This window comes from Bos indicus, chromosome 24 (assembly GCF_029378745.1).
Source record: "Bos indicus isolate NIAB-ARS_2022 breed Sahiwal x Tharparkar chromosome 24, NIAB-ARS_B.indTharparkar_mat_pri_1.0, whole genome shotgun sequence".
In the NCBI taxonomy this organism is placed as follows: Eukaryota; Metazoa; Chordata; class Mammalia; order Artiodactyla; family Bovidae; genus Bos; species Bos indicus.
The window spans coordinates 52,092,958-52,116,172 of record NC_091783.1 but is presented as its reverse complement, the minus strand read 5'-3'; the positions used below and the strand labels follow the sequence as shown (position 1 = coordinate 52,116,172).

General features: G+C 42.8%; 1 protein-coding gene across 1 annotated transcript in view; it reads right to left on the bottom strand.

The window, feature by feature from the left end:
- Positions 1-21,853, bottom strand: part of DCC (DCC netrin 1 receptor) — a 1,293,116-nt gene extending 1,271,263 nt beyond the window's left edge. Inside the window, exon 1 of the mRNA XM_070779092.1 lies at positions 21,076-21,853. Within this exon, the coding sequence (XP_070635193.1) occupies positions 21,076-21,166 (91 nt within the window). The 5' untranslated portion in view covers positions 21,167-21,853. The remainder of the gene's footprint in view (positions 1-21,075) is intronic.
- Positions 21,854-23,215: the final 1,362 nt, after the last annotated feature.

Genomic DNA, 23,215 nt, shown 5'->3' with positions numbered 1-23,215 from the left:
CCACTGATCAGAATGAAAAATATCCCTTTATTAAATAAGAAAACAGGTGAGTAACAAATATTTCATGCACAACACCTGTCATATCTCTTGAAACTACAAAGTCTCATAAAACTGGCAGTCATTTTTATTCTACATTTTTGTACTTTATACATGCCTCAGCCGCCTCACTGAGACTATCCATGGTATAATCATCTGAAAGTGCAGACATTTTTTTGCAGTAGCTCACTTATAGGGAAGATATAAATACCACTCAAAGAAGAAGTTCCACTGGTGTCCTGGAGACAGAAAGGCTAAACCTACAGGGAGATAAGACATGGGACATCTGTCCCCAAGTCAGCCCTTCAACTCAACCTGAATCATATGTAGAGAAAAGTTACATTAAAAGAATGATTGTCTGAAATGGTTTTTTGAAACAAAAGACTCAAGCAGTTTGATCAAGTTTAACAGAGAGCAGGTGACTATAGAGATACTCTGACACTGCATATAACATGCAGAAAGGTTCTAGAGCTTGGATGGCTTTACACAAAGCACAGCAGCCATTGGAGAGAGGAGGCAGGATGCCTGGCGGGAGATGGAAAATATAGGAAGACACAGAGAAGTCCAGCAGGTGCACCAGACTGTTAGATACATGATGGTGCACAGCAGGCCAACACACTGATGACACTCCTCCCAGTGCACTTCTAAAAATATAGTGCATAAGGCAGAAGGCCTGTTTTACAGAGTGGGGAGCATCAGTTACAATGAGGCGTGATCTAGATTATGTACACTTACTTAATCCAAACTCACATAATACTAGTATAGACTTGCTGCTGCTGCTGCTGCTGCTGCTGCTGCTGCTGCTGCTGCTAAGTCACTTCCGTTGTGTCTGACTCTGTGTGACCCCATAGATGGCAGCCCACCAGGCTCCCCCATCCCTGGGATTCTCCAGGCAAGAACACTGGAGTGGGTTGCCATTTCCTTCTCCAATGCATGAAAGTGAAAAGTGAAAGTGAAGCCACTCAGTCGTGTCTGACTCTTAGTGACCCCGTGGACTGCAGCCCACCAAGCTCCTCTGTCCATGGGACTTTCAGGCAAGAGCACTGGAGTGGGTGCCGTTGTCTTCTCCAACAGACTTGCTAGTAACCTTTTACTTAGTGCTTGTCATGGAAATATGCTGAATAATTCACATGCATTTTCTCAGATCCTGTCATAAACACTCTCCAAAGTAGGTGGTATTCTCTGACTTTACAGATGAGGAAACTAAGGCACAGGCAGGTGCGGTATCTTTTCCCATTTAGAAAGCTCTAATACACCTGACTCAAAATCACACCCTGAGCCCAAAGACTGGCTCAGTAAATGGAGAGCTACCATGGTTAATTTTTAAAGAGAAGCTACAGCAAAATACAGTGGCTTTCACAATTACGTGTGCATTAGTATCACCTGGAGTGTGTCTGTTCAGGACTCTCATTCAGACGGTGCCATGTAGAGCCTAGTGATTTGCATTTCAAAATACGCACAAAATTGTAGGGATAATAAGGGTTATAGAAGCATCACCTATAATCTCAGAATAACCACATAAGAATGAAACTATCATCTTTGTTTCAGAGGAAGGCATGAGTACTGGTATTAAGTACTCTGCTGGGTATTCCACTCTGACACAATAGGATTCTTTTTAAAACGAATTTTAGAACTGCTTTAGATTTACAGAAAAATTGTGAAGATAGTACAGAAAGTAGCTATATATCCCATACCAAGCTTCCCTTATCATTAGTAACATACTGAGTTGGCCAAAAAATTCATTCAGGTTTTTCCGAAAGATGTTACAGAAAAGCTCAAATGAACTTTTTTGCCAACCCAGTATTATACGGCACATTTACTAAAATGAACGAGTCATTATTGATGTACTATTATTAACCAGAGTTGAGACATCATTCAGAGTTCTTTAGTTTTTACCTAAAGCCCTTTTTCTGTTCCATGATCCCACAAAGGACAGAATATAACATTTCACCATCAGGTCTCCATACCCTTGTTTTGGCCCCAACAGTTCCTCAGATTGCCCTTATTGTAATGATCTTGATAGTTTGAGGAGGACTGGTCAAGTATGCTGCAGAATGTTCTTCAATTGGGGTTCGTCTAATCATGCTTATACTGGGTTTGGGAAGCAAGCTCACAGAAGTGAAGAGTCTTTGTCATCACATCCTCTGGGGAAACACGTTCTTACCATGGTTTGTCATTGATGATAATGACCCTGACCGTCTGTTAAGTTCCCCCTTTAAAGTTACTTTCCCCTTCCCCCTTGCATCCTATGATCTCTGAAAGGAAGTCACTGCACAGCTTACACTGCAAAGAACAGGGATTACACCCCCGTTTCTTGGAGGGTGGGTTATCTATATAAAGTATTCAGAACTCTTCTGCATAAGAGATTTGTCTCCTCTTGTCCATGTATTTATTTAGTAATTCATTTATAGTCATATAGATGCATGGATATGTACTTTACATTTTGACTTATAATTCAAAATTACTCAATTTATTGTGTTATTCAAATTGTTCCAGTGTTGGCCACTTACCACCTTCTGTTAGCTCTTGTGTCCCGTTGACATTCTTCATTAACACACGTTTTTCATTTTCTTTTCTTTTTTTAAAAAAAGAACTTTCTGGCACTGTAAAATGCTCCAGGCTTATCTTACATATTTCCAGCCTAAGTCTTAGAATCAGTCATTTCTCCAAGGAACACTTATTTCTTTCACTGGAAAACGCTATTAGAGACTCAGGTTTGTATACTAGATGTCATTTTTTAAGTATGTGTACTTTTGGACAACAAAAACAGAGGAATGCCCTTGTGTTTTTGTTTCATTTTGTTAGTATTTGGCCCTTGCTTTTAAAAGGTGTCAGATATAACTACTGAGTAAATGGATCAAAAGTCAGAAACTGTGGATGTTTTTTACAAAACCAGTAATGACTAAATGATCTTAAACAAGTAATGGACCACCAATCTTCATATAACCTCATTCACAAAACGTGGAAGAAGGATTAGCTCTTTTGCCCAAATTTTAGATGTATGAGGAGAGGAACTTAGATAATATAAATTTGGAAAATATAAAATATCAGACAAACATAAGCAACATCATCATCACTATTCATCAATTATTAACTATCATAACCTTACATAACTGAGTATTTTGGAAGAAAGAACAGAGAAAGAGCTATTAAAGCTGAAAATTCTGTGCTGGGCTATATACCCTTTGGCTGTAAAATGTACAGAAAATCTTTTATGGGCTAGCTAACACCCTTCATACATTATTAATAAAGGATTTTGGCATCCTGGACCAAAGTTTTCTATGTGTTTTGAAGCTCTCCTGAAAAGAGAAAGATGGAAACATTAATTTCCAGCACAGATTTATTCCAGCAATGCAGGTGCCTAAATTAGCTTCCTCAGCTACTAGATCTCAGAGTTCAAAATGCGGTACATGATGGCATCTCTGGGGCTTCTGTCTTTCTGAGATCTCCCTAAAATGATCAGGAAAAGGCTTGCAGATAAAACCTCTTCATTCTGAATTATCCATGCTGCCAGGCTGCTTCTCAGGGGACCTTGCCATTTCTCTCTCCCTTTTCTCCTTGGTTCCCCCAGATCTGCTTGGGAAGAGGCTAGCAGACAGGGAAGCCACTGCTGGAGATGGAAAGTGGTGGCATGGTCAAGGGTGGCCGCCTCTTGGCAGTGAAGTGTTCACCATCTCTTCTCTTGTTTTCCAGAGCCTGGACATGGAGAGAAATGTCCATATAGGAAAATTCTCTCTCCCCAAACATCCTGCCCACCAGACTCAATCCCTCCCTATTCATGAGGCCCTTCTGACAGCATTTCAGTCACTTCCTCTTCTCTATCTGCATCCTCACTCATTTGGTTCTTAATAATACATCATCTTATAGCTCTGATTGTCTTTTTTTTTTCATATTTCAACTGCCTAGGTTTTATTTCCCCAAGTGTTTTATTCACTCTATGATAACAGCAGTAGCATGTATGATGCTTTTTACATCTAACTTAAGGGTCAACAAATACGATAACTGAAACATGATCTCAATAAACATTTGTTGAATGAAAAGATGAAAACAGAAACAGCTTACTGCTTATTATGTACCAAGGACTGCCATAATGCTTTAGTGTAATTCTTCTTGTTTAATTAACCCATTCAGCTGTGGTTTTCTCAGTTTTAGGGATGAAGACCCAGGGAATCACAATGAGGGTCATAGAGTTAAATCACAACAGAGTCAAGATTTAATTCCATGTGTGCATAAATGCTTCATGACACTCATTCTTAAATTCATGGTTTGAGAGCTCAGTTAACATCTCTGAAACTCCATATCATCATTAGGACAAGGAGTCAGTTGTCTCAAACAACCCCTGAGGTCCTTTCCTGCTTGACTGATGGCACAACAGCACACAGAAGACTGATCTTTCCATCCTGCATGCCCTTCTTGGATCCATCATCTTGTCTTGGCTCCCACTGACTTCGAAAAAAATAGCATTTTAATTCTTTGACTCATCCCAGTCCTCAGGAATATTTCTCCTAAGGAAAACACAGAGTCTATCCCTGGGATTATTATGTAGGAAGTAATTATACACCTATTTTATCTTATTCCTTTTTCATACCAGTGAATTGATGAATTCCCTAGATGTATTAGTAACAAGGCTTAAAGAGAAAGCAAATTCTATAGACTTCACACATGTGCATTTTAGAATTTACAAATGCACTCATCTCACATGCTAGTAAAGTAATGCTCAAAATTCTCCAAGGCAGGCTTCAGCAATATGTGAACCGTGAACTTCCTGATGTTCAAGTTGGTTTTAGAAAAGGCAGAGGAACCAGAGATCAAATTGCCAACATCTGCTGGATCATCAAAAAAGCAAGAGAGTTCCAGAAAAACATCTATTTCTGCTTTATTGACTATGCCAAAGCCTTTGACTGTGTGGATCACAATAAACTGTGGAAAATTCTGAAAGAAATGGGAATACCAGACCACCTGATCTGTCTTTTGAGAAACTTGTATGCAGGTCAAGAAGCAACAGTCAGAACTGGACATGGAACAACAGACTGGTTCCAAATAGGAAAAGCAGTATGTCAAGGCTGTATATTGTCACCCTGCTAATTTAACTTATATGCAGAGTACATCATGAGAAACGCTGGGCTGGAAGAAGCACAAGCTGGAATCAAGATTGCCGGGAGAAATAGCAATCACCTCAGATATGCAGATGACACCACCCTTATGGCAGAAAGTGAAGAGGAACTCAAAAGCCTCTTGATGAAAGTGAAAGAGGAGAGTGAAAAAGTTGGCTTAAAGCTCAACATTCAGAAAACTAAGATCATGGCATCTGGTCCCATCACATCATGGCAAATACCTGGGGAAACAGTGTCAGACTTTATTTTTGGGGGCTCCAAAATCACTGCAGATGGTGACTGCAGCCATGAAATTAAAAGATTCTTACTCCTTAAAAGGAAAGTTATGACCAACCTAGATAGCATATTGAAAAGCAGAGATATTACTTTGCCAACAAAGGTCCGTCTAGTCAAGGTTATGGTTTTTCCACTGGTCATGTATGGATGTGAGAGTTGGACTGTGAAGAAAGCTGAGTGTGGAAGAATTGATGCTTTTGAACTGTGGTGTTGGAGAAGACTCTTGAGAGTCCCTTGGACTGCAAGGAGATCCAACCAGTCCATCCTAAAGGAGATCAGTCCTGGGTGTTCATTGGAAGGACTGATGCTGAAGCTGAAACTCCAATACTTTGGCCACCTCATGTAAAGAGTTGACTCATTGGAAAAGACTCTGATGCTGGGAGGGATTGGGGGCAGGAGGAGAAGGGGACGACAGAGGATGAGATGGCTGGATGGCATCACCGACTCAATGGACATGAGTTTGGGTGAACTCCAGGAGTTGGAGATGGACAGGGAGGCCTGGCATGCTGTGATTCATGGGGTCGCAAAGAGTCGGACATGAGTGAGTGACTGAACTGAACTGATTTACAGGACTTACTTGAATTTGAACTTTTCCCAAGAGGTCTGGAATGTCGCCAGTAAAATTAGTAAGAGTGTCACATAAAGAAAAAAAAAATCAAGCAAATAGGGGGCTAGAGGGAAAAGGAGAATAAAATAAACTTCTCTAGAAAAAGTTGAGTAATCATACGAAATGCAACATATCCTTAAGTAAACTTTGACTTGTGCATAAGAGTAACTTTAGAGTCTGCAAACTTAGAGTAACCATTACAAGGAAATCAATTAGTTAATGAGTATTTATTGAATAATCAATATGCCCCAGCATTATACAAGGCACAATGAAACAGAAAAGTATTAGGCATGTTTCTTCAATAAATTATCCTACCATATCCAATATATCCTGATATTGAAAACAAGCTGTTTCTTACAGTTTTGGGGGCCAGGTAGTTAACAACAACAACAACAACAAAAATCTATTTTGAACATCAAATTTTATGATACCACAGGTTTAGAGAGTACAGACTTGTATGAACCAGATACAATGGCCAAGGGCCAAGTTATTTGCCAACCAGCAAATGGGTACCAACTTCTCTGTTGGAACAACCCTCTCTTAATAGGCCTTGATTCCTCCGCCCAATTATTCTTCCATCTGGGTAACAGTTTGTTGTCCAAAGTACCATGACACTCCTGAAAATCCACGAGAATTTTCGCCATTTCCATTTTCACCCCACATCATTTAGGGTCACCCACCACTCCAGTTTACCTGGGGCTGTCCTGCTCTTCACACTCAAAGTCCTGCTTCCTGGAAAACCTCTCAGTCTCGGGCAAAGATTACCAACAGGTGGCCCACCACATGCTACGGTGTGAGGACCAAGCCATCAAGCTCTCCCACAGGCCTAACCCCTCTTTATGTCCCACTCCCCCTGCCTACCAGCTTGTTCTTCCTCTCCTCCTCTAATTCTTCCTTGAAGACTGATTAAATTATCTCTCTGAAGCTATAGGCTATGAATGCATTTTTTTTTTCCCCTGAGAGGTGGTTTCACCCCTCTTTAAATAGAATTTTACTCTACAGAGGGAAAAAAAAAAATTAAAACAACCCAGTAGCCTTACATAACCTCTCACAAAAGCCCGACTCATCCTCTCCCGGGACCTGAAAAGGACCTATAGCTCACGAGCGAAGCAGAACGCTTCCCCCACCAGGAGGAACACTAATGATTTTCATTCAGGTGGATCGGGTCTGCACAGTGAGTCCCCACCTTCTCCTCTTGTACAGTCTGATGTGCAACACGCCAGGTAGCGCTCCTCTTTCTGCCAGGCCGTGCAGAGCAGAAGCTTCAAAACCTTGCACTGAGCTTTCTGTCTGTGAAGCTTTACTCTTCTTCAGAAATCTCAGCTACACCCCTTCTCCCCTGCCACAGAAGCCCAGGCAAAGGAGCATTCAGTCTGTTTCATTCCCTGAAGACCGTCCCCCATCAAAAGGCGAGAGTCAGCGTGCGGTTGCAGTCAGGGTCTGACTTTGAGCACGAGTGAGCTTTTAGCATCAGACCTGAGAGGGAGGCAGAGGAGGGAGGGTGGGGAAGGACCCAGGGCCCCAGGGTCCTTTTCAAGTGCCTGCCTTTTGCCTGCCTCTGAGAGATTTTAAGGCTACAAGGGGATGGAGGGAGGAGAAACTATGGAATGAAAACCTGTAGACCCTTTTAAAATGTGCCTCCTTACTTTGACCATTGATAAGAAGGGGAAAGACAGATGGAACACCCAAAGAGCATTTTCAGAGCATTTTCAAAGGCCTTTAATCTCAAGGAAGATGAAACATGTCAAGGCCTGCAAGAAATACATTAGTCGCTAAACTACACACCAGAAGACTCTTAGATGTTGGCGCAGTATGCTATTGCAAGACCAGCTCCTAAAGGTAAAGCTCTCCAAAGAGGCTTCAGGCTAAGACTAAATGAGTATGGATGGAGTCTCTTCCCACTGACTACACTTCTACAAAGAAATGGAGCCCAGGGTCACTTCTGTCCATGGGTTTTCAGTCTCTGAGGACACTGTTTCTCAGTTCCCTGGGATTCTCATTCAGTAAGTCCAGGTCTGAACTCACTTTCTGATTTCCTAAAAGGATCCCAGGAAATGCAAACACTGCTGGTCCTTGGACCACACTTTGAATGGCAAGGGCCTAGGACACTGGTTCTCGAACTTGGCTGCACTTTGGAACAGTCTACGGAGGTTTAATAACTCCATGTGCTGGGCCTCATCTCAGAGATTCTAAATCAGTTTGCACAGGATAGAGCTGGGCGTTAATACCCAACCAAGGTGAGAATTCCTCCTCCAGAGGGAAGATTCTCAGTACAAATTATACCTGGCACTGAACACTAACCAAGCGTGCACTAGCTTCCAGGCGCTCATGCTGAGTAGATGCCAGGATCAATGGGTCTGCAGGAAAAGGATGTGGCTAACCAAAGAGGAGTTAACGGAGGAGGTTAATTTGGATGAAGGATCCACGGGAGGATGTCATACGGTGTCAAGTTTGATCAACAGTGTACTGTGTCAGGTCTAACGTAGCTGAATCTGTTAGCCTATGAATCTAGCAAAGGCCTGGACCACAGCCCACAAAACCATGACTCACTAAACAAAGCACACGCTTTGTTTCAAAACTACTGTTAGAGTCTGACATCCTATTTTATTCCTAAGACTTTAAAATCGACTGCAACAATGAAAATGAGGAGGGTTCTAGAGTGGCGTACCCACACTTGTGAAATTTGCTCTTTGTAGGCGATTCCAGTATAAATCTAGCTTCTAATAGGATAATACTAAACATGGTTAGCATTTAGAGAACACTTAAGTGTCAGGCATTGGAATGGATATGGTTTATCTAACGCTTGGAGCGCATCTATCTCCAGTTTAGAGATAGGAAAGAAAAGTCAATTTTGTCTCCATCTTATAGATGGGGAACTCAAGGTCAAGCCCACTAGCTGAAAGGCATTCCTCCCCACAAGCTGTGCCACACCTCTCTCATCATGACCAGATACCACAGAGTTGTGCAACCAATGCCCTATAACTTGGAAGCAGTGGAGGAGATGTTGTGAGCTCAGTGACTTCTAAATGAGCTGTAACTTAAAGCTAACACTCATCCACTTTTTTTTTTTTCTCAAAGAAACAGTAACAGAGAGAAAACATATATAACAGGAACATATTGAGAAAATATCTGCAGAGATTTTTAACTGTTACGTTTGGCTTTTTTTTTAATTCACCTAGCATTATCAGGCTCACATTTCAAAGAAGTCACAGGAAAAAGCAATGTCCCCAATCTTACTTGAATAGAAAAGGTGAAGCTCTGTTTCTCTTTGCTCAGTGATAGCTTTCAAAGTGGAAGTAGCCTATTGACATGCTTATTAATAATCACTTGCATTTATCTAGCTCTTTAGACTTGTCACAGTTTTTTCTTCCCTTACAGTGTGTCTACACAACTCCAAAAGGTATTTCTAAACATACAGGATAAGCAGGTTCTTAAATTCACATCTGATAGCTAATAAGAAAATCAGGGCCAGGATTACCTGGGTAATATGCTTAAACTTTTAAATGATTGCACTGAGACTAGAAAAAGATCTTTGCTATGAATTCATTTCAAAGTCATTCAACCAATATTTATTAGCTACTATCTTCAAGTGAGACATTACTTTGCTGACAAAGGTCCATATAGTCAAAGCTGTGGCTTTTCCAGTAGGCATATATGGATGTGAGCATTGGACCATAAAGAAGGCTGTGCACCAAAAAATTGATGCTTTTGAACTGTGGTGTTGGAGAAGACTCTTGAGAGTCCCTTGGACTACAGGGAGATCAAACCAGTTGATCCTAAAGGAAATCAACCCTCAATATTCATTGGAAGAACTGACGTTGAGGCTGAAGCTCCAATACTTTGGTCATGTGATGCAAAGAACTGACTCACTGGAAAAGACCCTGATGCTGGGAAAGACTGAGGGCAGGAGGAGATGGGGACGACAGAGGATGAGATGGTTGGATGGCATCATTGACTCGAAGCACATGAGTTTGAGCAAGCTCAGGGAGATGATCAAGGACAGGGAAGCTTGGCATACTTCAGTCCACGGCATTGCAAAGAGTTGGACACGACTGAGCAACTGAACAACAATCTTCAAGGAAGGATCCAAGGGCCTCCTACAGCCTCAGCCAAGCCATTATTGTGCTTAGCTATCCTGGCCCTGGTTATACTCATATTTGAATTCGCTATGTTTTCGCCCACTCTGAAGCAAGAGGTAGATTCCTGCCCCCCTCCTCTGCCCCACTGTCCGACACAGGGTAAAGCAATTGGAGATTGATTCCCTGTCGACTGAAACTCCAAGGTTAGAAAAGCAGGACAACTAAGGGAAGAGACTGGGCCCCTCCCAGACCACGTATTCCTCACTCTGGAAGTCAAGAGACCTCCTAGACCACACATGCGCAGAAGGGTCCAAGGAGATCAATGGGGAGTGATGTCAAGGGATGCTCTACCCACAGGTCTTTGCAGTATAACTCATCTTGGCTAAGAGGTACATGCACACACGTGGAAGGATCCTGAGATAAACTAAATATGGAGTGTGAACCAGGCAAATCAAAATGACTGGCCAAAGGAAACCCAGAATAAATGTCCCATAAAAGCAACTCCAACTGCCACGAGGGCGTGACTCAGTGACTGTCTCTGAGCCCACTCATGTGTCTATCTACATGTACTATACTCTTTCTCTTCTTAATACTTTACTTGTTTCAGTACTTCCTGTCTTTATGGGAATTCTCTTCTGCAAAGCCAGGACCCTGACACTGCCCACTGGTCTAGCGGCCAGGATCCGGGGCTTTCACTGCCCATGACACAGCCTCAGTCTCTTCCTGGGAACCCAAGCCCCACTTCAAGGTGTTGCAAGCCGAGGCCACCAAAAATCAACCACACAGCCTTTGCACTCACTCTTCTCGCCAGCTTCTTCCCCCCTGCCTCTCCCCACAATCCTCTCTTTAACCAAATTCACTTATTCTCCAGGTACCAACCACAGCTTTCTCAGGGAAGGCTTCTCTGATTTGCTGAGTCACTCTCCTGTAATACTCTTTCTTTCAAAGCCTTATCTCATTCAAAATGATGGATTTCCTAACAGATTTAATTACTTAGTATTTCCATCCCACTCTGTTCAAAGTTCTATCTCCCTCTTAGCACAATACTTGCCACACATTCAATAAATAAGGAAAGAAAGGGTCAAGGAGCTCTGGGGATGTATTTATAGCAACAGGCTGCCAGGTAAAACTCAATATCCTCATTCTTGCCAAATCTGAGCTTGGTTTAAACAAGACTGACAACTATTTAAATGCCCTTCTTTGGGTTTTTGTTTCGTTTTGGTCAATCTAATGAAACAAGGATGAATGAATTGGCTCTGCTGCCCCATCTGGCTAGTATTAATATATTAATGATATAATGAATAAACATGGTAGTTGAGACTTTTCAGAGTCTATCCCACTTCATTTGCATTTCTTTTTTTTAATGAGTGTGTCCTTCTGCCTTGTAACCTATTTAGTTATGTCTGTGCCCATCACCCTCTCTTGCTGATAAACCCTGGGAGGGCAGAGACACGTTTAACCTTTCATTTAATTATGGGTTTCTTTGTAACCTATAGCACGTGTTCAGTATTACCTTGAGCAAAATTTGTGATCTTATTTGATCTTTATAATACCTCAATGATTTTGTTAGGCACTGCGGGTCCTACCCGAAAAATAAGAACACAAATTTTGAGAGGCAAAATGTGTGCCTATGAATGACTGTACAATAAGGTTAACACTATGCTCCATCTATATTTTCTAATACATGACTTGGAAGAGCTCACTTGGAAGAGCACATTAAATTCGGGGCCCTTGATTACCAGAATGATATAAACAAACTAGAGGGAGTTCAGGTAAGAAAATAAACATGATTAAGCTCCTGAAGGGGTACGAAGGAAGATTAAATGAATTAAATATTTATGGTCTGGTTAAGTGAGGATCCAGAGGGGAGGCAAGAATGATTTATGGCTAGAATTATCTAACACACTTAAGCACAGAAGAAATAGAATGCTACCGAGGGACAGTAGCCAGGAGCTAGGTGGCAGGAGTCAAGGGAGGAATATTTAGAACAGGACCATCTAAGATGAACTATAAAATGAAATTTGAGCAGCAAGAGCTGATATGCTGCTGCAAAGTTTCCCAAGGGAAACAGTGAACAAATCATCCCAGGAGATCTCTCAAACCAGAAGAGAAAATAACTGGAAATTGTCCTGCAGGGAACAGCGCGGCCCAAACATTAGACATGAAAAGGAGAGCTTTGCAGATTTTCTCTCTAATTTATATTCTTCTGGGATCCCATGAGGCTGAGCAGAGATGTGGGAACAATGGATTGAGGACTCTGAGCACAGGGGGTTCGCTTAGATGTCTCAGCCCTGGCTCACATCTCTAATGAGTCAGCACGGAGGCAGCACCCCAGAGAAGCCACTGCTAGCACATCCAAGGCTTTATTTCACCCAAGGCTTTTCATTAGTGGGTCCCGTGGGAAGGGGTGAAACAATTAGGAACCTCCCCCCAAAATTAGGAGACATGTGATGGGCACTGAGCAAGGATGGGTTTGGTATAAAGCCCACAGTCATATACATAACGGTGATCCTGGGTCTATGTATCTTCCCATATTGGAAACATACCTGAGTTCAAATGGTCAGATTAGGATTTTTAACTCCTACTTGGTATCTATCATTACATCTCTATGATTCAATTATCCTTTAGTTCCATCATATTCAGGGGATTTGTAAGGTTCCTCAAATTAAGCCTGGCACCCCAGGATCCAGCTTTCCTGTATGCGACATGCTGCATAGACATAATAAATAGGATAAACCCGGATACTGTCAAGGAAATGCTTACTCTAGGTAATCAACAATTCTGCAGTGACTAAGGATCTCTCTTCCAGCTTAAAATTAGTGTTCATTCTGGAAAGCTGTTTAGGGGAAGTCTGGACTAAGGTAAGCATGATACTGTATCAGACAACAACCTCTTAAAAGTTAGATGACCAACTGCATATACACCTAAAAGCAAATGTTGCTTAGTAGGAAAAACAGAGTAACTATTAATAGTATTGATGCCTCAAAGCAAACCATTGCTCAGTTGGAAAAACAGCATCATAGAACTATCTTGCTGAAATCACTAATGGCCAATAAATTTATGGGGAAAGAAATGTTCAACCTTATTAACAAAAAAGGAAATGCAAATTAAAACCTCAAGGAGATGCTAGTTCATATCCAGCAGATGAGGGCAAATAAAACATGGGACAGTACCAAGTATTGGTAGAGATGCAGAACAAAGACAACTGTCCTACGCTCCTGGTGGGAGTTTCAGTGCATGCCGCTTGCCATCGTCCCTAAAAGTGAAGATGCCCTTTGTATGACTCAGCAACTTCACCGCTACGTACGCACTCTAGACATGATGGCGAATTTGTCCCATAGTACATGTATGAGAACGTTCATAGCCATGTTTTTGCAATAGCAAAATACTGACTTCCCAGAAGGTTATCAATGGTAGAGTGGATTAAGTGTGATTAATTAACATAATGAAATATTACACAACAGAGAAAGTAACTGAAATGCAGCAATATGCATTCTCAAATATTTAATGTTTAGCAAAAATGTAAATCCAAGAATATATACATTATATTTATGTTACAATGGCCAAGTACAGGCAAATACAAATCTTATGTTAAGGATTCAAACATATGTGGCAAAACTATAAAGAAGGCAAGGGACTAATGAACACAAAATTAAGAAAATTGTGGGTGGGTACATGGGGGTTGTTTCATAATTATTGTTATCATGATCAATGTTATTATGATTAATTATACCCAACACTATATATATAGTACAGCTCATAACCCAATTATATCATACAATGTTGAAACTAGTAATATAAGTAGAACTGATCTACTCCACACTGTCATTTAAAAAAGGAAAACTATTTATGTTGCATAAAGAAAAATGGTATCCAAAGTGATACCAGATTTCAGAAATTCTATAACCCATTAGTGAAAATCAATTAAATAATGAAGGACTCAGGTCTTGATTTGGAATTTTTTCTTTTACTTCAGACAGAAGTAGCCCCCTGCTGCTGCTGCTGCTGCTAAGTCGCTTCAGTCATGTCCGACTCTGTGCGACCCCACAGACGGCAGCCCACCAGGCTCCCCTGTCCCTGGGATTCTCCAGGCAAGAACACTGGAGTGGGTTGCCATTTCCTTCTCCAGAAGTAGTCCCCTATTTCTTAACAAATCAAAAGTAGAAAAGAGAAGAACTACTTTGAAGAAGTCTTACAACAGCGAGAACTTCTGGCTGGTTGTGAACAAATATTAGTAGATAAAGTGGATTTTACAAATCAGAAATAAAAGCCTTAGGAGAACAAAGCAACAGACCGTGACCATTTGATGGAAAATGAACAGACTTGCACAATGCAGCATCTTCAGAAATCATGCCTATAATATCAGAAAATGACTGAGACACAGTTACGCCTGAGTTCTCTTAAGGACAGGTTCAATTATTTGCTACATTCTTAAAAGGCACCTAAGAGAATGGATAAACATTTTTAAAGATTTAGAAAATTAATAAAATTGGGAAATACTATATTTAACAAGAAACTTCAGCTACTAAGAAGACTAAGGTAAGCAACTTTACATTAACCACTTAATTCCTTCATTCTCTTATATAAGGCCAATATAAGAACCAGAGTCATGTTGGTACTGATAAGCTGTCTTATCTGGTCACGATATACTAACAAGTTGGTATTTTCATCAGACCGTATCAGGAAGATTCAGTTAATTCAGTGGCACATTTTTACCCTAGATACACCCAAGAGAAGTCTTCCGGAAAGAACCAATCTTTAAAGGATGGGCAAAAACAAGAGTGAAATCCCCAAACTGCAATGCAGATCCCTTGTTGAGTCCCGTGAGACTAACGACAATTGGTATAAAGGTCCTTCCTCTCTTGAAACTGTGAACTGGCTGAGTTGGGAAGAAGTCAGAGAATTTGGATGCCTGATATTTAGCTAAAGTACATCATGAAAATAATAGGTAGGTTATAGGCACTGGGTTCATAGAATTTAGCAAATAAAAGAAATTTCCTCACTCAGGTCATATCATAACAATAAACTTTAAAAATATGATCAATAAATATGAAATGATTTGTGTGTTTTCTAGTTGAACTTTTCCCCCAAGAAATGAAAGCTGTGAATAATATGGTTGTTTCAGACTATTTATAAAAAGAAACATGTACTAGTATAACCACTGGCAAAAAGAAGGAATATTCAATCATACACATTATCATGTATTTCTAAACCATACCACTGATAAGTTCAGGCATTTCTAAACAACCAAAAAAAAAAAAAAAACCCAACTTAACAGTTGAGTTAAAGAGACCTGGTTTTGTAACCTCAGGCTAAAATTTGTCAAAGAACTTTAAAGCACTATAGTAATTTTGATCATCAGTCAGCCAAACTGAATTTCCATGTGTTAGCACAGCTCTAAAGCACAGAAATAGAAGGAATCAACCATCTACTGAAGGAGGAAGAAAAGTATAGAATACTAAAGGTTACTGTAATTTGTCTTCGTGCTGTAATTATAAAAGTGTATAATAATTTGCATTTTATTTTTTACTATTACCCACTTGATATATGTAACATGTCATTTTATTTTGCATATTTTTTTCAATTGGCCTATGGGGAAAATAATCTGGATTGCTCATCTTTTTTTTTTTTTTTAATTGTCAAGTTTAACATTTGCTTTACTTGAAGTCTTGTTTGAAAGGAAAATCTTAAATGCTTTGGGGTTAATGTCATACTACTGATTTTATAATACCATTAGGAAGTGCTTTGATCTCCGAAAAGTACTAACTTCGAAGTATATTAAAAGTTTTATTATTCCAATCAGGTAACACCTTCCTGAAAAAAAAAAAAAATATATATATATATATAACACGTGAGGTTGACATAATCCACTCTTCTCTAGTGGTCAGTTCTCCCTCATGCTCCATGAGTTCTGGAATTTCAGTGATACTGGCTGAGAGGTCATGAGTTCATCTCCTACAGTAAGAGTACTACTTAGCTGTCTTTAACTTTCCAGAAAAGAAACACTCATGAAAAATATTTAGAATTTGTTTTTAAAGCAAATGCCCATGACCCCGCAAAGTGCGGTATGTAGCATGTTAAACGCAGTGCCTATGGATCAGACCTTGGAGTCACAGTGAGAAAGGTTTTCCTGGATGGTGTGAAGGGAGGCAGTGTTGGTGCTCCAGAGTGTAGAAATCAGAGCTGTGATTCTGTAGACAGGTTGGAGAGGAGCAGGCAGCCCACTGGCAGGCTGCAGAACAACGCACCAGGCATCGCACACGTTGCCATTTATTTCAGAGTGTTTCAGTGAGATTTAGTGAGATCCCCGGCTACGTTTCATTAAGGCACGTGACAATGTGACAACTCAGGAAACTCTTCAATCCCCTTCTCAAGAATCATAATAAAAAAGCAGAGAAAAACGAAGATCCTACGGTTGCATTTTATGAATTGTAACTGTGCATAGTATTTATCATTCCACTTTAGGGATTTCAGTTCGTTTCCAGAACCAAGTGACTTCTTAGCTTTAGTTAATTAATCAAGTAATCCTTGGCAGGCTTACATCATTATTCTTTTCACTCAAGCAAAACAAAGGTTTCCTGAAATTTGCCTATATATTTCATCTGAGAGATTATCATCTGAGGTAGAGTACTCTGTCAAAAACTGATCGTTTGAGCTGTGTAACAAATACCAACAGACTGTAGTGTGTCCCTAAGTCAGTGCAAGTTTCTGAGAGGAATTCGGGCCATATCTGTGAAAAGTGGGAAGATCTACAGCAAGACAAGGAAAGTTCACTCATCAGTAAATATCACACTGGTTTCCAGAAGCATCTTGATGTAATTAGCACTATTTCAATTCACCCTAAAGTCATACGTTTGGGGAGGTAGCATGGAGAGCTAAAGTGCTCTCTTCCTTGCGTGTGTATGATTGGGTTTTAATATAAGAAAAAGCCAGAAACCACTGCATCCTCTCCTAATAGAATTATTTTGGCTGGCAGAAGCATGAGGGAAAAGCAATCCACAAGAAAAGTTTAAAGTGGCAAGTTTTCCAAAGAATAGTAAGAATATTTGCTTTTAAATGTAATCTCAGGGCCCAGTCTTCCATGGAAAGAAATACTCTGTTTAGAAATACAGCAGTACCCGCAAACATGCCACATCACCTAAAAATAACAAGTGTTTGGGTTGAGAAGTCAAGATTTAAATTAGAGCTAGTTTCCAAAGGAGAAAGATAGTATTAGATGACCCTTCTATGTGTAGAAAGATAGTACTGGATGATTCCTCTGTGTGTGGCAGCAAACATTCTAGGAATAAACCACACGAGCATGAAGAATTTCAAACTACTGGGTGAATGAAAGAAGAAATCTGAGCCAGAGAGGAAGAAACTTTTCCTCTCGTAAAAGATGCTTCTGAGGATAACTAGAATGCAGGAGTTCCCTTGGAAGACACCATGTCACCCTTTCCCTCTCCAGAAACAAGTAAAACTATTCCCTTCCACCCCAAAATTCACCTCCTCAAATCTCCTGTCAAGCTTCTCACTGGCTGAGAAAATCTTACCACAGCCTGTAGATATCCCATACCCCAGGCAAAACTTGCAGGAAGATTCACTGAGGAATTCAGAGAGGGTTAAAGCTCTTCCTCGTCAATGAAAACAGTAAGGAAATTTGCTGAGAGGTTAACTGGCCCGAGAATAAGTAAAAGTCATACACACTGGGAAGTTATAAATCTCTTCCCAGTTAAAAAAAAAAAAAATGCCTATCAGCAGCTCAAGCCAGCCCAGCTCTTAAGAGCATTAAAGTAAATGCACTAAGCCTAATATATTCACATATAACACATGTGGTGGCTGTTTCACATGCTTCATAACTCAGAGGGCAACGGCTGCTGTGTGGGGAATGGATGCTGTGACGGGCCCCTGGTGATTTATACCGCAGCACTCACAGAGAAGTGGACAGCCGAGCACCCCAGACACCCTCAGGTCCTGCCACACTCCACCCAGCGGCAAACCCAGATGGGAGCATGGATCTGTCCGGCTTGGGGTGGGGTGGGATGAGAAAGAGGTGGGCAGGGGAGGCAGCGAGCCGCAACTTAGCATGTCCCAATGACATAAATGCACACTGATTTTTTTTCAATAGAAAGTACCTCAAATATATGTATAAAGAATTAACTAACATGTATACTTGCTATTTCATTCATTAATATCCACTACATAAAAATTTTCATTTCATCTGAGATTCTAGGACTCTACTTAGTGCCCTTGTTTGGGGCTCAAGTCAAACATATAAGAAGCTAGCATCTTACAAAAGTCAACTAAAAAGCTGGCAGCCTCCACCTCCAGCATCAGTTCCCCATTCTATGTGGACACTGCTCTGGTATGCCCTTGGTTCCGTCCTAACAAATTCACAAAACTGTAGAGCGGCTCCGGACTTTATCCAGCAAGTGGGGAAATACCAAGTGCTATTGTGCTCTTCTCCATAATCCTTTGTCACCCATCAACAAAGTCTTTCAAAACATCCTGCTGAATGGGAATTTCACTGCCAGCAAATAGACACTTGGCCTTATTAAGGGCACCTCCTACTGGTCCTTTCAGAGTGAACTGTGCTTTCTTCCTCATCAATTCCCTGTCACATCCTTGAAGAGGGGACACTGCTACTAACAGAAAGAGGAGAAACAGATTAAGGAGCAATACCTAAAGACTGCACCGTTTCCACTTTTTTCTGGGACCTGTGCAAACTACATCACATCTGCAAATAACATAAATGGATTTAAAAGCATAGAGGAACTGGCAGATTGAGACCCACAAGCCTGTCCACAGGCACATCCCTCGTATATATAGACTTTTGTCTGCCTTTTCAATCATAGACTTCTCCATTGAGGAGTTACTATCTGCCTTTAACTTTCTAGATAAGAAGCATAAATAAGTGGAAAGGGGATATTTAATTAATTTCAATGTTAGTAAATATATATATATATATATTTACTATATATATATATATATATATATATATATATCCATCTCCATTTATTTATCCCTACTCTCCACCGAAGACACTTGGGAAGTGGCTTTGAAACATTTCAGGGTAACTGACAAAACATCGTTATCCATTTTTGCACACCTTCCTCCTCTAACACAGTATGTTCAGCCCACGAGTTTCAGGCCTGGCTCCGGTAGACTTTCTACCCAGCGACCATGCCCCTCCGAACTTCCCGGCTCCCCAGCTGAAAGTGCAAGGCAATCTTCTGGAACCTAAGGACGGTGCTCCTCTAGTGTCTGTGGGCTGCAGGAGGGAATTTTAGAGACACCTTTCATTACCGCTTTACTGCGGGATATTCTCCGCCCGCCCACCTTCCGCGGGAGTAATTGCTGAGGACAAAGCTCCGGAAGAGAGGAGCCCGGAGGAGACCAGCCTGAAAAGGGAGGGAGCCAGGGAGGACCGGCTGCCGCTCACAAACCGTTGGTACGCGTGCCCGCTCGCGCGCACGCGCACGCGGGCGCACACACACACACACACACACACACACACACACAGTCCTCTGGCAGGCTCATGCGGGCTTGCTGTCAGGCCAAAGGAAGGTGAGGAGTCGGTCGGTCGCCGTGGATGCGCAGATTCCTGCTTCTGTGCAGCCGCGTCCAGGCTTGGGGAGCCTGGTGCTTGACTCTGAATCCCTAGCAACCAGAGAGGCGCCTTCTCCACCAGCAATCGCAACCTGGGCCACGCAGCAGCACTTAGCAGGAACAAGAAAGCCGCAGCTTCAGGCTACGGAGAGGTTGGGGGCTCAGACACAGTTTCCATTCTGTTGCCAGTTCATTTCCAAGGCGCAGCCTAGGGAGCTCCCGCCCAGCGCCTGGCCCCTGCCCGCGGCTCCTTTTCTTTGGGATTTGGGGAAAGGTCATTTCCGAAGGGAGTTGAATGCTCAGCCAGCTGCTCTCCCATCCTTCCCCACCGGGCCCACTCCCTATACCCCAGTGTCCGTTTACACTTGGGATGAGGCCGGCCAAATGAGGGGACCATTACAATAAGTCATTTGGGTTTTTTTGTTTTGTTTTTGGGTTTTTTTTGTTTTTTTTTTTTTAATGATTTTCTCCCGGCCGTCGAAACCTCCAGGCTCCTCCAGCTCGGAGACTGCCGCAGCCCTGAGCATCCCTTAGATGCCTCTTCCTGCTCTAACCCAATCAGGCCCCACAGTTTTGCCATTTTTAATTAGAAACTGCGCTTGCCAAGGACCAGGGCCAGGGGGGGCTGGTTTCTCTGAATATCAATCATTTGGAGTTTGGAAGTGTCCTGGAGATACGTGTAGACTTAGCTCGAGAGCCGCATTCACCGTTAAAAAATGAAACACAACACGCCTCCTTCCTCCTGGCAACTCTGCAACCCCTTTCGGGAACCACCAACCCCTCCTCCGAAGTACCAAAACACATCAGCTGGCCCCTTCTCGATTTTCAATCAGTAAGTCTAAAAATCCAAACCGAAGGCGCCAGGAATCACATACAGACGCCCCAGCCCCACAAGCTACAGTCCGCTCAGACACCCTCCAAGCCCCCCTCCAGGACCTCCTCCACTTGGTCCTATTGCCCCAATTCCCCTGCTTCGTAGCTTTCCGAGGGGGAGGATTCAACCCAGTTCCTTTCAACGACATCCCCATCGCCTGCCTCCTCCCTGCCCCAGACCTCCAGCTCTCCCAACCGACGCAAGTATTTGCCAAAGCAGAGATGCATGCGAGAAACATCAGATTTGTTAAAAAAAAAAAAAAAAAAAAAAGCGAAGGGGCGCCCGTTTCCCCAGCCGCCAACATCCTCTGCTCCCGGGAAGAGGGGGGGGGGGGGTTTCCATTATCTTTTATCATCGATGAGGAAATGGGGGACGGAGCGAAAGCCAGGCATCTTGCCTGTTTTCCCCCTGCCCCAATTCTACTAGAGCCAAAGGAGATGGGGAGAAGTAGAGGGGGTGAGAGGGGCGGGGGCGACGAGAAGAAAGGAAAGAACCTCTCACCGGTGACTTGGAGATGTGCGCTGAGCAGGGTAGCTCCGAAGAGTACAAAAGCCAGCTTGGGTACCCAAACACATCCAAGACTATTCTCCATATTTCAGCCAACACCTTCGGGGCCGGGGGTCCTGGGCAGCGGCAACACTCACACACATGCACTCACACACGCGTGTACACATGCACACACCACACACAAACACAAGCGCGCGCCGAGCCCCTTCGGCTTCCTCCTCCTCCTCGTCGTCGTCCTCCTCCACCTCCCCTGCGCCTCTTCTGCCTCCGAAGCCTTCTTCCTGGTCCACTGGCAGAATCAGCAGCAAAAAGAGGGAGCAAAAAGTTCCATTGGGTCCAAGAGATCTCAAGCCCCAGTAAAACCTCGGGAAACTAACTCAAGGAAACAGAGCGAACAGGCGGCGGAGCCAAGGCAGCTCTCCGCGGGGCTGGCAAAGCATCAATACACAGGATATCCAGAAGGGACCAAGAGGAGACGCGAAGCGATCCTGTGGCTGGGCTGTGCATCAAAAGGTTGCGGCTGGTTCCCTGTCCTCGGCCGGGTAAAGTTGAAGAGGAGAATCCGTGCGGGAAAGCTGGGGATGCTGTTCGTTTCTCCTCCAAGCACGGAGGGGACCCAGGGACGAGAGGCCGGGGCTGCGGGGTGGAGCGCGCTCACTTGTTACTGGGGTGTCTGCCGGAGATGTGTGAGCTAGGAGTTGGAGCCCTACGTACTATCCATTGATCCGGAGAAGTGGAGGGCTGGAAGGGAAAATGTGGAGACCGGAGGGAAACGAACTGGATCAGGCAAAGATTCCACGGGGAGCGGGGTGGGGGCTGAGAGATGCTGGGGGGGGGGGGGGGGAGAAAGAAAAGAAAAGCGGTCGGAGGAGGCTTCCAGCAGCTGCATTCGCTGGGTCTACATATCAATGAGCAGGGATGCCCTCTGTGGGCAAAGCGTGGGAAGTCACTTTTGTCAATGGGTCTGGCAAATACCATGAGTGTCTGGCCGAGGGAGGGGCGGCGGGGCGGCGTTTGCAGCTCTCTCTTTTGACATTCAATCTTTGGGAAATCATTTTTGACTGTAAAATCTAGGCGGGTATTTAGGCTGAGTCAGGGGGGCAGAGTGTTTCCTTCCTTCTCTGCCCGCATTATTAAAAATACAATGTTTCCTTGGGGAAAAAAATCACTTAATCCAACTCCCTTCTGGGGAGGGTGAAACTGACGTCCAGGCACACAAGGGCCAAATGCTAGTCTGCTCTTTCCTGTCAAAGCAGCTAGGGTCCTCTTTTTGTAAGATGTCTTATTTCACCTGTGTTCTCTCTTCTGGAGACAGGATTCAATGCTTTATTCAACCAATTTTAAAGCATTTACCATGTTCCAGGTACCCTGTTAGCTTCCAGGAAATACAAGAGTGAAGTTTAATAAGACTCAGCTTCTATCCTCCAGGGGTTCATGATCTGTTGGGAGAGTGGCGTTAAGTGGATAATTATAAAGCAGCATGATAAATATGATGGTCTGTGTAATGAGGAGAAAGTCTAGGATAACGAGAGGGACTTCTCCAGTCCCTGAGTCATAAAATGAAGCAAAATAAACGCATACACCCAGCATGAAATTTTGGAAGGGTGATCAGTGGAGCCCTTTCAGGCCAACTGCATTAAGCTGACTTTCTTTGCAATTTTATCGCTACTGCAGGACCTCAAGTTCTTTTGAGAAGATGGACTTTGCACCCTCACAGATCTATCTAGCAGGAAAGGTGGAAGTGTTAGTTGCTCAGTCGTGTCCAACTCTTGACTATCCCATGGACTGTAGCTAGCCAGATGCCTCTGTCCATGGAGTTCTCTGGACAACAATATTGGAGTGGGTAGCCATTCCCTTCTCCAAGGCATCTTCCCACCAGGGATCAAACCCAGGTCTCCTGCATTGCAGGCAGATTCTTTACCACCTGAGCCACCAGGGACACCAACAGATCTAGCATAGGACTTGAAACAGCACACATGCCAATGTCGTTTTGCTGAATAAGTGAACATAAAAGGGATGAAAGTCGCTCAGTCGTGTCTGACCCTTTGTGACCTCGTGGACTCTCTAGGCCAGAATACTGGAGTGGGTTGCCTTTCCCTTCTCCAGGGGATCTTCTCAACCCAGGGATGGAACC